Source organism: Vidua macroura, chromosome 1, assembly GCF_024509145.1.
Source record: "Vidua macroura isolate BioBank_ID:100142 chromosome 1, ASM2450914v1, whole genome shotgun sequence".
Taxonomy (NCBI): domain Eukaryota; kingdom Metazoa; phylum Chordata; class Aves; order Passeriformes; family Viduidae; genus Vidua; species Vidua macroura.
This window is the reverse complement of record NC_071571.1, coordinates 60,115,080-60,127,687: the sequence shown is the minus strand read 5'-3', so window position 1 is coordinate 60,127,687 and position 12,608 is coordinate 60,115,080. Positions and strand designations below refer to the sequence as shown.

Genomic DNA, 12,608 nt, shown 5'->3' with positions numbered 1-12,608 from the left:
CTTATTGCTTTTGATCAGCTGCTGGAGAATGTTGGTTTTGTTGTGTATGGTGGTCGGGGTTTTTTGACACAGCACACAGATGATTTTAAGGCCATTTATCTCTAACTATAATAAATGCCACACTGCTGTCTGCAGGCACACCAGTGCCAGCAGGTAGTTATACCTGTTTCTTTGAACAACTAAGTGCTTCACAATTGTAGCACACTAGTTTTGCCTCAAGGAAAAAGAAAAAAAGAAAAGGAAAGAAATATTTCTCTCTTTTATATGGGACAAAGACTCGAAACATGAGCAAAGCCACCTCTTCTGCATGTCCACACATCCACCTTGGTGGCAGCATGCGTGGATCTAGACCTACAAATTCTGGCAGCTGGCAATACTAGTCATGAAAACCATAGCTTAGGAGAGTTAAGGATGTGTTAACTGGTAAAGGGACAGAGCTAAAGGTAATGGCACAAAGTCAAACACAACTTCAGCTCATACAGCACATGTGCACAGCCACTTCCTACAGCACAGCAGCCTCACTTAAGAAAAAGCAGTAATGCAAAGAAAAAATGTGATGCTCATGTCATCTCAACTGTAAGCCAGACAGAGGCTGCTGTCCTACACTGCTGACGCCAGAATAGGCACAGGCTATGGCAGCCTCACAGCAGATGCTTCAGGGGGCAAAGCATCCTTGGCAGCCACAAGCCACAGCCTTAGAGGATTGTGAAGCCTTGGAGTGGAAGAGGACAGAGGCACATGGAAGGGCTTATGGGTAGAGAAATCCAGTGTGGTGCTGCTGGCCCACCTGTGGCTGAGTGAAGCCCCTCAGACTCCCAGCTAGCACCTACCAGACCAAGTGCACATAAGCTGGGACACAGAAGGGCAGGAGGAGGGTCTGAAACACTGTATTTGCTGTCAGTGCATTTCTGGATGCTGACGTCCACTTGGGACTGGCATACAAGGCTGTTTACAGGAAGACCTGCCCCTGCCCTAGGGTAAACCTCACATTATGTTCTAGTCCCCGTCTTTTATTTACGGCTGTTGGCACAGGTATCCAGGAAGTGTTTATTTATTGGCACACTGTTTACTCTCATATTGATGTCTTCTTTCTTATAGAAAGCCTCCAACAAAGCTACAGTTGTCAGTCAGGTCCTTGAAGCCTGCTTGGCTTTCAAGCCTAAGGATCACAATCAGATTTAACAAACAGAACCTGTGGGCCAATTTTTGCTTAATACCCAGTACAAAATGTGAGCTTTATTTTATGTTGTAAATATTTTTAATTGCACCTAACTGCATGCATCTCAAACATCTAACCATGAAATTTCTTCCTCCATGGAGCCACAGTGGAGACCACTGCCTGCCATGCACAGCAGAGGGAGAGATTTACCCTAAGGGAGGTCTGGGGCAGCACTGCACCAGCCAGCAGGCTCCTGCAGCACCCAGAGATGGGGTTCCCCTTTGTTTCCTTCGGGGCCAGCCCCACAGTGAATGCCAAAGCAGCAGCCAGTAATACCAGCACTGTCTGGGAGAGAAGGTGCAGGCACTGCGAGTGTTAGGCAGGCTTGACTGCTGTGAGAACTGCTTGGGTCTCCACTGCCAGCAGACTGCAAGAGAGCAGGCAGGGTTTACTCTCCACCCTCACATTCCTCCTCCTCTCCTGTCCATTTTGCTGATTTACCTATCTTCATGTTTTGGTTTTCCTTCTATCCCTTCCCTTCAGGAGTATCACCTTTCAACCCCTTATTTGAGCAAGTTCAGTCTCCCCCACATCTCTCCTCTCGCTCTGCCCAACCCTCTCTCCTACACCTCCAGCCCTCTCTCCTCCCCAACTCCCCTTCTGCAGGTCCTGCAGTCATTGCACACAGCAATAGCAAACCACCTCTCCATGCCAGAGCAGCCCAACATCCTGGATCAGCAGCCTGGCAGGATCAGGAGGTGCACAGCAGCTGCAAGGCCGCTCCTGACAGCCTTGGCTTGTTTTCCTGTTCAGAGTGAACAGAGAGAGTGGCCAAGACTTCTCTTGGGGCAGCAGTTGGCCATGAGATGACAGACTCAGTGTCCTCATCTTCTGTGCAGAGGCTGCCAAAAACACGTCCCTCTTAATTCTGCAGCCTGCATGACACAGGGTTCCTTTAAAGCTACATAATAATCTGTTAATAATTTGGTTTTTAGTGTGAGCATTGCAAACGCAAGTTATGTGGTCTCAATGGTTAAATTTACCCTGGTATATATGGAAGAGCAGGGAACAGAAATCCAGAATCCCTGCTGTGCATCATGACTTCAGGATAATTTATGCCTTCTGCTTACTCACCCATCAGAAGGAAAAACCACATTAGTTATTCGTATCAACAATGCTCCTAACAAGATGATTTATAACAAGAGTTAAGAAGCACACATTTTATACCTGAACAAAACAAAGCAACACTGCAATTTATATATAACAGGTAATTTTTATTAAAAAAAAAATTGCAACTGACAGAAAAAATAAAGTCCATCAAATGTGCCATATATTCAAAGATATGCATTTAAAGTAGGCGATTTCTTATTCTCTGAGGTGATTATTGAAACAGATACTTTCTGACAATTAGAGAACAAAACAGAAGTTCTGTAACACTTTGTCCCTAAAGTACCTTGCAAGAAGTTCTAGAGTTCCTGGCCAAGAGTCCTACTTGCTAAATGCCACATACAAAAGATGACTTAGACATGGTTTCACTGGCTTCTCTTCCAGCATTTGCTGCTCTGGTGTAAATGAGACTGGTCCGCAGAGCTCACTGGTTTAGGTACTGATGACAGACTCAAAAATCCACCCAAGGAAGAATCTCAAAAGGAAAAAAACAGAAATTGTTTTATCCTCAGTAATATCTGTAGTTCAAAGCCACAGAGGTGGCCAAAAGTGTGCACTCCCAGGTGAAGCTATAACATACAAAAGTATGTTTTCATTATTTTCTTACACCCCTGTTTTGCAGAATATTAGAAAAAGACCACCAAATACAAACATCTTACCATTACAAGTTATTAAAAAAAACCCTTCAGACCATTAAAACACACAACAAAGTGTTTGTTTTCAAACAGTAGGAATACAATCCTCGTTAAAGCAGCATACCGGAGAAGCCAGTTGTTAAATTTTCAATTAAAAAAGACAAAAGCCAAGATGTTCTTGTAACACAACCAGAACATTGGAGAAAAGAGAGGAACAAAACATTCATAGTCTGCCATGCTGAGTACATTGTCTTTGTAAGGTCACTTCAGGCCTAGAAGAGTATGATATCGAACAACGAGCATGGAGTCAGTGCCTGGCACAGTGTGATTCCCCTCCACTGGACAGTTTGCCACCAATGACGACAGTCCAGATTCAAATCGTGAGGTTCCCAAAGAAAGTGCGGTAGGGAAAGTATCTGACTTACACACTGAAGTTATCAAACGTGAGACTTGCTGCCACTGCTAAGAAAACATAAGCTCTTGGGCTATTCTTAGAGAAAAAATTATTCTGAAAAATCTGTCCAACACCTTGCCTGTGGCCAGATGGGACTCACCCAGCAGAGGAAAGAAGCCTCATGAAGGAAGCAGCACAGGCATAGCTGTTCCTGGGACCAAGAGCATTGCTACAGCCTCCTCACATCACCTGGGGCAGCTTCATGACAGCAGTGTCACAACAGGAGCCCAGGGGCTTGGTGACAGCCCCCACAGGTCAACACTACCAGCAGCTGCACGTCACAGACAGAGCATGGTGACCTATGCTGGCTAATGGCCTTTAGGAGCAACATCTACATGAACTCTGCTCTCTCAGCCTCTCAGTACAGGCTGCTGATTCTTCTAAAAGAGAAGAACTTCTTTAAAAGCCTAACAGTTCACAACAGTAAAAGGAAAACATGGACTCCTTCCTTGTTGAGCCAATGCAGGAAACACCCCAAAACATAACATGGTTCTTGCTTGGCATTGAACAACATGAACATGAATCTCAACCTCAACAAATCAAGCTGTCAGATGCTGGTCCCACTCCAGGGGATGCAGCTTTTTCTCTGTCTTAAATTTTTTCTCTGAGCCAATGAAAGTGGACCTGCTTCTATCTTTGCGGCTCAATCACATCTAGAAATACTTGCCTGGCAATACTGGCAACACCCATCTGCTGGCCCCTTGGTTTGGGAAAGACATCCTACAGTCCAGCTCTGTCCTGTGCACAGCTGCAGGGGCAGTGCTGCCCCCCAGGTGCAGGGCAGGCTATTCCCACACCCCACAGTTTCAAAGCATGACTACCTAAGTTCCCTGCAGTCTCCCACTGGCTCCTTTTTTTGCCTGGATGACTGGCTGTGCCAGTCTAGATGTGACTCCAGCACCATCAGACCCCCTCCATCATCTCCTCCATGTGTCCTCCTGCATCAGGGATGAACATCTGCTCGCTCTTTAGCTTTACAGCATCTGTGGCCAGCTCATTTCTGGCTGTGCCCCTCTTTGCAGGGCCTCCCACTCCCACCTTCTCTCACCAGACACCCTTATAGGGAAAAGAGAAAGCTCCTGGATTTGCTCTTGAATACTGCTTCTTCCATCGTGGAGATACTGAATGCTAGCAAACACCACAAACTTCCTGCCAATATACAGACTTTATATTATATAAATAGGTAGAAGTTTCAGACAAAATATCCTATGATTTCTGTGGTATAACATTTTAAAATAGCATTAAAACCACAAACCATCCAGCCCTTGTGATTAAATATACAAACATTTATGAATTAATAAGGCTCATAGGTACGTATGCAAAAATCAAGTGCCCCTACCCCCGCCAAGAAACAGTTCTGTACAGCTAAGTCTGAAAACAGAGCAAGTTATTTAACACAGAACCTCCTGAGCTGGACGCGCAGCCATATTTTCCATCCTTGTTCTCATTTCTGCTTTCAACTTAGCAACACAGGAGTATTTACAAGTGGAAGAAGAGATGCCATGGCTGACTCTGCTGACCTGCAATGTGCCCAGCCAAGTTCCTCACAGGGCCTTGGTGCTGGCTGGGTGTGCAGTGTGGGACACGGGCTTCTGAGGGTAGTGGCTGTACAAGTAAACCTGCAACAGGATAACGATGTCCACAAATACCTGCAGGAGTCCACAGATGGAGAACTGGAAAGGGGCCTGATTCAGGATGAAGTAAACAGTCTTGAATGTGTCCCCACTAGTCCACATCAGCACCATCTTGATACTAAAAGGCAGAAGAAAGGGAAGAGTGTTTACTGAGAATTTGGTTTTGGATTAGACCTGCTGTGCCAGAGGATCCCACCTACTGCAGCTAGTATTTATACCCAACAGCGGGCAGGGACTCCCCTTGACAGGGGCAGACAGCATGCCTAGCCAAGACAGGTAGCACTGTACTTGGAAGGGAGGATCAAACTCTCTGCTCCACAAACTGCAGCACTCTTATCTCAGCAATTACAGCTCCAAACACCTGTGGCTATGAAGGTATCAAACATTTTAAAATCTCCAGCTAGGATATTTGACTCAGTGGTGTTCTGTAAACATGGCTGCCACACAATGCATGGAAAAGAACAACAATTCATCCCAGCAGTTACTTCTGCATGCCATTCTGTGCTCATGCAAGATAAAGTAACACACAGATTGCTTTCTCATGCATGCACACTTTTAGCATGTGCTGAAACAAACAAAACAGATAGAAGAAATAACTCATTACTGCAGAAAATGTCTAAAAAACTAAAAAAAGCAGACAGATTGTCCAGTAATACAGAAAGAGGAGAAATTACATGTCTGCAGCTGTTACTGGAAGGATGAACAGCACTAGGGATTTTTATCAAGGACACAGATCAAGAGCAATGCTCAGAGTTCCTTTTAATAACCAAACTTGCTTTCATCTTGCTCTTCTGCTAAGTATTTCCTGTCCTGTAGTCCAGCTTCTGCTCCCCCATATCAGGAGAAACTCTGGGGAATAGAAGCAATTTCTTCAAACAGACCAAATTATTTTCAGTGTCCTCAACAAAATGTGAACAACCAAACCTGGAAGGCTGTTTCTGAGCTTCATGCACTTTATCATGAGAGCTTTTTAAGCAGCTGGATAAGCAGCAGTGGACAAAAGCTTTGTAGTTCACAGAATGAGCATTGCACATGATTTGTCATAATTACAAGCAATTTACATCTTGCCAGCACAGACGCCATCACACACAGTCAGGTCCATGTAGCAGGGCAGGACTTAATGTTCATTTTTCAAACACTCAGGCAGGACCTTGCAGGATTTGTGTTTTGGGCACAAGTGCACAATGCCATTCCAAGCCAAATGCTGCAGCCCATTCTGTCCCCACATGGAAAGGGTGGACAAAAGCATCAGTTTGTACAGAAGCCTTTTGTAACTCAGGTCATGTGGCCCACAGCACAAAACAGGTCTACAATCAGGACCTTCCACAGAAACTATGTGGAACTGCAAGCAAGGATATGGGGTTAAGTGAGCAGTCATTTCCCATCCAAGGTCATTCTAAAAACATAAATAAATAATCAGAGAAAGAAAAAAACTGCTGAACTCTAAACATAATTTGTGCTTGGTGCAAAGAGCTTGCACCACCTGCCCCGTGCACGTTCCCAGTCACACCAAGTCACTTTACATCACACTTACACGACATTTGTAGACGCAGGTGGTGGTCAAGGGATTGATTGAGATTTTAATTAGGAAAGCAATAAACTGAGAGTAATAAAACTGGCACCTTGCTTGCTGACAGTCAGTATTTCTCCTCCTTTGATTTTAAGCGTATTAATGATTGCTGGGCAACTAATCACAATTTAATTGTGAATCTGTCCTGACGTGGCTAGGCACCCTCACTAAAAGCACATGCTCAGCCAGGCTGATCAAACTAACTGCTCACTGTTGACAAAAGGGAAATTCAGGAATACCATGAGATAGCTGAATAGGAATTTAACAAATATCCATAATACAAAGGATATTTGTCACTCATTCCCTCAATGGAGAAAGCCAGCTGGGTTTTTAAAGTGACTTTACAGTGCAGTGCAGTTGTGGAGGAGAAGATACAGAGTCAGAAGATGTACAGCCTAGAGAAGAGTTAACCCCCTCAAAGAAAGAATAATCAATCACTGAGGGAAAACTTAAGGACCTGCAGTTCAGCAGAACCACAGGAGCCAAGCACACCCCTAACTGTGTCACATGCTGTGCCAGGTTTGCCAAAGCAAGTCTGTGTTTTGTTAGGAAGCCACCTGTGAACTCAACAGTCTGCAATACTGGCTGGTAAATTCAGTGCATGTTCTGATAGGCTCTGCACATTCCAGAGCCTACACTTCAGCTCATACATCTGACACTCAAGGACATCATCATCATGCCTGGAGCTCTCACTCCAGGAGGACATGACAACACTCCACACACATGAAAATCTCAACTTATCCTTGACAAAAATGATCTTAAAAAATGCTACAGGTAGTTTAAAGAGCTAATGCCACTGGTCTGTCTGTGTACCAAAAAACATACATCCTTCTCAGTCCAGTAGTTTGGACAAAGCTCCAGAGAAAACCTGCAAGTCACCAAGGTACAACAAAAATAAAATACAGAAAACGCTTGACATCCCACAACATTCAGTCCTTCAGCTGCACCAAGGTTCTCAGGGCTGATGCAATGTAGTCACTGTGGGAGTGCTGGCTGCCCTCCCAGAGGAGAGGCTGGGACTGGGCAAAAAGAGCACGTCCAACAGAGACCAAAAGGTACAGGGGGTAATCACAAAGAGCTTAGCAAGAAAATGGGGACAGTCTTGTGCGAGAGAAAAGGCAATGAAGGGCCACAGAGGAAAGCAAAGGAGACAGCAGAGGAGCCAAGAGATTGGTCAGATGAGAAGAGGATAGAAAAAAAGAGACTGGAACAGGACAGGGAATGACAGGAATGGAAGAGAACTTAAAACTTGGTACACAAGTCCTTGAAAATGACCTTAATTTGGAGTCGACGGTTTGGGGTATGGCAAGGTTTTGGTAGCAGGGGCCAGGGAGGCAGGCTACAAAGTGACTTCTGTGAGAAGCTGCCACAAGCTTCCCCTAAGTCCAAGAGAGCCGATGCCAGCTGGCTCCAAGATGCTTCTGCCACTGACAAAGGCTGAGCCCATCAATGACAGTGGTAGCACTTCTGGGATAATGTATTTAAGAAAGGGAGGAAAACTGCTGCACTACACAGCAGCCAGGTGAGAGGAAGTGAGAACATGTGAGTGGAACAGCCCTGCAGACACCAAAGTCAGTGCAGAAGGTGGGGGAGGAGGTGCCCCAGGCACTGAAACAGATTCCCCTGCAGCCCACGGTGAAGACCATGGTGAAGCAGTTGTGCCCCTGCAGCCCATGGAGGTCCATGGGGGAGCACAGATCCACCTGTACTCCATCCTGGAGTAGGTGGATGCCCAAAGGAAGTTGTGACCCCATGGGAAGCCTGTGCTGGAGCAGGTCCCTGGCAAGACCTGGGGGTCCATGAAGAGTGCAGCCCACAACAGCAAAGCTGGAGCAGCTTTCTGTCAGGACTTATGACCCCTGGAGCAATGGATGGAGCAATCCATTCCTGAAGGACTGCACCCCATGGAAAGGACACACAGGAACCCACAGCGGAGCAGTTCATTAAGAACTGCATACCATGGGAAGCACCCACATTGAAGAAGTTCATGAAGCACTGTCTCCCTGGGAGGAACCCCAAATGGAGTAGGGAAAGAGCATGAAGAGGACGGAGCAGCAAAAGCAACATGTGATGAACTGACTATAACCCCCATTCCCTCTCCCTCTGTGCCATTTGTGGGGAGAATGTAGAGAAGATAAAATAAAATTGAGCTTGGGAAGAAGGGAGAGGTCTGGGTAAGCTGTTTTAAGATTTGGGTTTATTTCTCATTATCGTACTCTGATTTTGATCAGCAATAAATTAAATTGATTTCCTTGAGTGTTTTGCCTGTGATGGCAACTGGTGAGTGATCTCCCTGTCCTTATCTCAACCCATGAGCCTTCTGTTGTATTTTTCTCTCCCCCTGTCCAGCTGAGGAGCGGGAGCAGTATAAGTAGCGTGGTGAGCACCTGGCATTAGCCAACATCAATCCACCATGAGAGTAAAGCTAGGGAATGAGCAAAGAGGTGTGTGCTGGCCCAGGACCCTCACCTCACCACTCTAAGCACCCTGGAATGCCCCCAGCACCCTCTCCAAATCAGTACATGTCTCACTCCTTCCGTGCCCACTCCAGGGAGAGGAAAAGCTACAACTGCTGTTGACTCTCTCCCGTATCAACCAGCACCCACACACAGAGCCTCAAAGTCAGCTTGCTGGGAAACCCATCGAGTATCTGTGTGGCACCTTGGAGGAAACAGAGCTGGCTCTGCCCCCACTACCACATCACAGGCCTGAGACGGGCTGGATGAAGGTTGCACTATCAACACAGCTTCTGTCAAGTTCTAGTCTCCAGATTCTCAGTGCAATAATAATGGTCCTCCCCCTGGTTTGGGATTTGCAATTGTTCTGCCCTTGCTGCATATGCAGATGTCACTTGCAATGATGCAGCGGTTTGTGTACGACTATGAGGGATGGATGGCATGGATACACTGTCACTATTCTCATACCTTCCAGCTATTGTATCACTTCGGGATGCCACATTGCACAGAAAAGCCAGTTTTTGTCTGCAGCTTCTCAAATTTACCCAGCTGGGGAAGAGAGGTAATTCTTTTATTTGGTCCTACTTTTGGGGTAGACAAGAAAGACACCATTCTAGTTCGGGCAGATAGCTGCCCCTTACCTGGCCTGGTGGAGAAAAGAGCAGTGTCTGTGAAAAAGGAAGCATTTTACTGCCCAGAAGAAATGGGAATTTTCAACTGGTTGTGGAGAAGAAAGAACAAAAAGAGGAGAGCACACCTAAGCCCTTGCTTCACTGCTCTACTGTAACTCTGCTGAGTGAATCATAGAATCATAGAAGTTGGAAAAGACCTCTAAGATCACTGAGTTCCACCATTAACCTAAACTCACCCAACCATGTCAAGTCACCTCTAAACCACGCCCTTAAGTGGTGCATTTGCACATCTTTTAAATATCTCCATATTTAGGTGGATGTCAACCAGCACCCCCAGGTCCTTTTCCGCTGAGGACCTCTCCAGCCACTCTTTCCCAAGCCTGTAGCTTGGGCTTGTTGCAACCCAAGTGCAGGATCCAGCATTTGGTCTTGGTGATGCTCATATAACCAATGTCAGCCCATTGATCTGCACCTTTGCCATGTTCTAGGTATTGTGGGCTGGTAGACCACAGACTCTGGTGCACCAGAGTCTGACCCTTGGCTTCACAGTGCAAGCAAAAATGCTGCACTGCTAATGCAGAAGAGGCTTTGTTACAACAGGCAGTCAGGGCCCATTATCAACACTGCCTTATACTGGACAGCACAGCACAAAGAGGCTGCATGCAGCAAAAATTTCCCAGACTATCTCACAAAGACTAACTTCACACTCCATCCTCCTGCTATCTGCAAAGTCACACAAGCCAAGCTGTTCTGTGCAGCACCAGCTACAAAGCAAAGCAGGACTTAGGAGTAAATATTTCTTTCCTGAAACAGCCCAAAGCTAAGCTGGGGAGAGGCAGAAGGCAGGAAATGCTCACCTTGTCGATATGGAGGATACACTCTAGGAGGACAGCACAACTGCTCTTAGCACAAATGAGCAAGCAGATTAGGGGTGAGCAGTGCCAGAGAGCAACCTGGGGATGCAGAAATAAGCAAATAGCAGCATTTGTCTGTCTGACAATAAAGATGCCAACTGGAGAGGCAGGAACTACACTCAAATAGCTGGTATTGCCAGAGGCTGAGGCAGACTTGCAGTAAAAATAGCACTTCCCAGTAATGTACATCAGCACCACAGTATCCAATGACAACAAACCTCCTAAAAAGCAAGCGCCTTCCTCACAGCTGAGCTCGATAGAAGGAGTTGTTAATGTCGTAACAGCCAGGCCAAGTCTGCATAAATGGCAAATGACCACAAAGAGGAAAAGCTGGTATTTTTTCAACTGTTTTTAAAATCTGAAAGAGCACTTATTTATTCTGTTGCTGGAATTAATTCTCAGAGGGACACTGAGCCCTTCTGATCAGACACTAGATTAGGGGTGGGTTGCTAAATGATGGTTTTTAATATGGTAATATGAAAATGCCCTATGGTGCTGCTGTTCTCTACCACTGATAGCAGATTTCATAAATAAGCTGTACCCATCTTCATTTGCTAAATAAATAAATTACATGCTGGAAAACAGCATTCACTTTTCTCATGGAATAACTTCCTTCTTTCAGGTTCCCTGTATCTTGTATATTAATCATGAAGTGACAGCAACTAGAAGTAACAGCAGCTAAGCAGCTATCAGTAACACGCTATCTGCAGTCAGCCAACAAACCTTAATTTTTATAGAATTACTTAGATGTAGAAAAAGCTACATTCGAAAGAGGAAAAAAACCTCCAAACCATATTCTGTTGCTTCTTTCTGTGGAACTATACTAGAGGATGAGTAATTTACAAAACTATTATATCTGCTAGATATTCAGGTTCTATCTGCCTTATCCAGGACTAATACTATTCTAATCAAAGCTTCTCAGTATCTTCATTCCTTCTGCACAAAACCTGGCTGTCTCAAAATCAGAGTCTCAAGTCTCTGATTCTCCCTTGGAGTCTTTGCACACTCTGCTCAACATTAGTCACTTGTGGATCATTACATTTTTCTTCTTCCTTCATCTGAAAGAATAAAAATTAACAAAAAGAAGGATTTTGTAAAAGAGTATGAGATGTGAAGCCTCCCTGTTCCACTTCCCTGGTGAACCAGTCTGTTTTAAGACTGTTGCAACCCTCCATCCAAACAGCAGAAGGGCTGCAGAGCATCAGTTTGCAGAACACAGGCTGGGACTGAGCACAAAACATGCAGAAGGAAAAAGACACAGCAGTCCTTGCTTCCTGTTTGCACTGCAGATTTTCTCACACTGATGTTATGACTCTGCATGTTTGTAGCTTAACACACAAACCCAAAAATACCCTGCACGCTGGAAGACACTGAGAGAATCAGACACTAGACAGTGACTTCCATTGAAAAATCCTCTAGTGGTTTGAGCAGACATTTCAGCACAAATAGCAACAGGAGGTACGTGTTGCCCTGATGTAATTACATCCTGCTACAGTCAAAAACTTAGGGCTAGCTGTGCTCAGACACTCTATGACTTCTAAGTTATGTTTGATAAGAGAAAAAAAGAATATAATTTATTTACCTTTACCTACATAAAGAGGAGAATTAGCCTGGACTCTGTTCAAGAATCAGTGGAAGCTGTCTACAACTTCCATACATCATGGCCCCACATCATGGTAAACTCCCCATATCTTGACCATGACACAGGTTTTGCCAAGTCATAAAATCTGATTAGACTGCCACGGTTTCAGACATTTCTTCATATATTAGCACTTGACTTTCACACATGTTAAAACACAGTGACAAATCTTTGAATGATGGGATACAAAAGCAGAATAAAATAATTTAAAAGCTGATAATATAGTATTTAGTTCAGGAATAAATCCACACAGAAGCAGCCTGTCAGTGAGTATTTTCAACACTGCATTTGGTTTTGGGAAGTGAGGAAGAAGGTACAGAAGGTATCTCTCCAGCAACCTTTTAAGCT

At 45.0% G+C, this 12,608-nt stretch overlaps 1 protein-coding gene across 9 annotated transcripts in view; it reads right to left on the bottom strand.

The window, feature by feature from the left end:
- Positions 1–12,608, bottom strand: part of SLC66A2 (solute carrier family 66 member 2) — a 165,521-nt gene that overhangs the window by 88,492 nt on the left and 64,421 nt on the right. For 2 of the 9 annotated variants that reach the window (XM_054000409.1, XM_054000426.1), the window contains one exon: positions 2,413–5,167. The exons of 6 other annotated variants lie outside the window; for them this stretch is intronic. In XM_054000409.1, coding sequence (XP_053856384.1) covers positions 4,960–5,167 — 208 coding nt within the window. In that variant the 3' untranslated portion in view covers positions 2,413–4,959. Of the gene's footprint in view, positions 1–2,412; positions 5,168–12,608 lie in introns of those variants that run through there. One more of the 9 variants, XM_054000435.1, reaches the window with a different exon arrangement.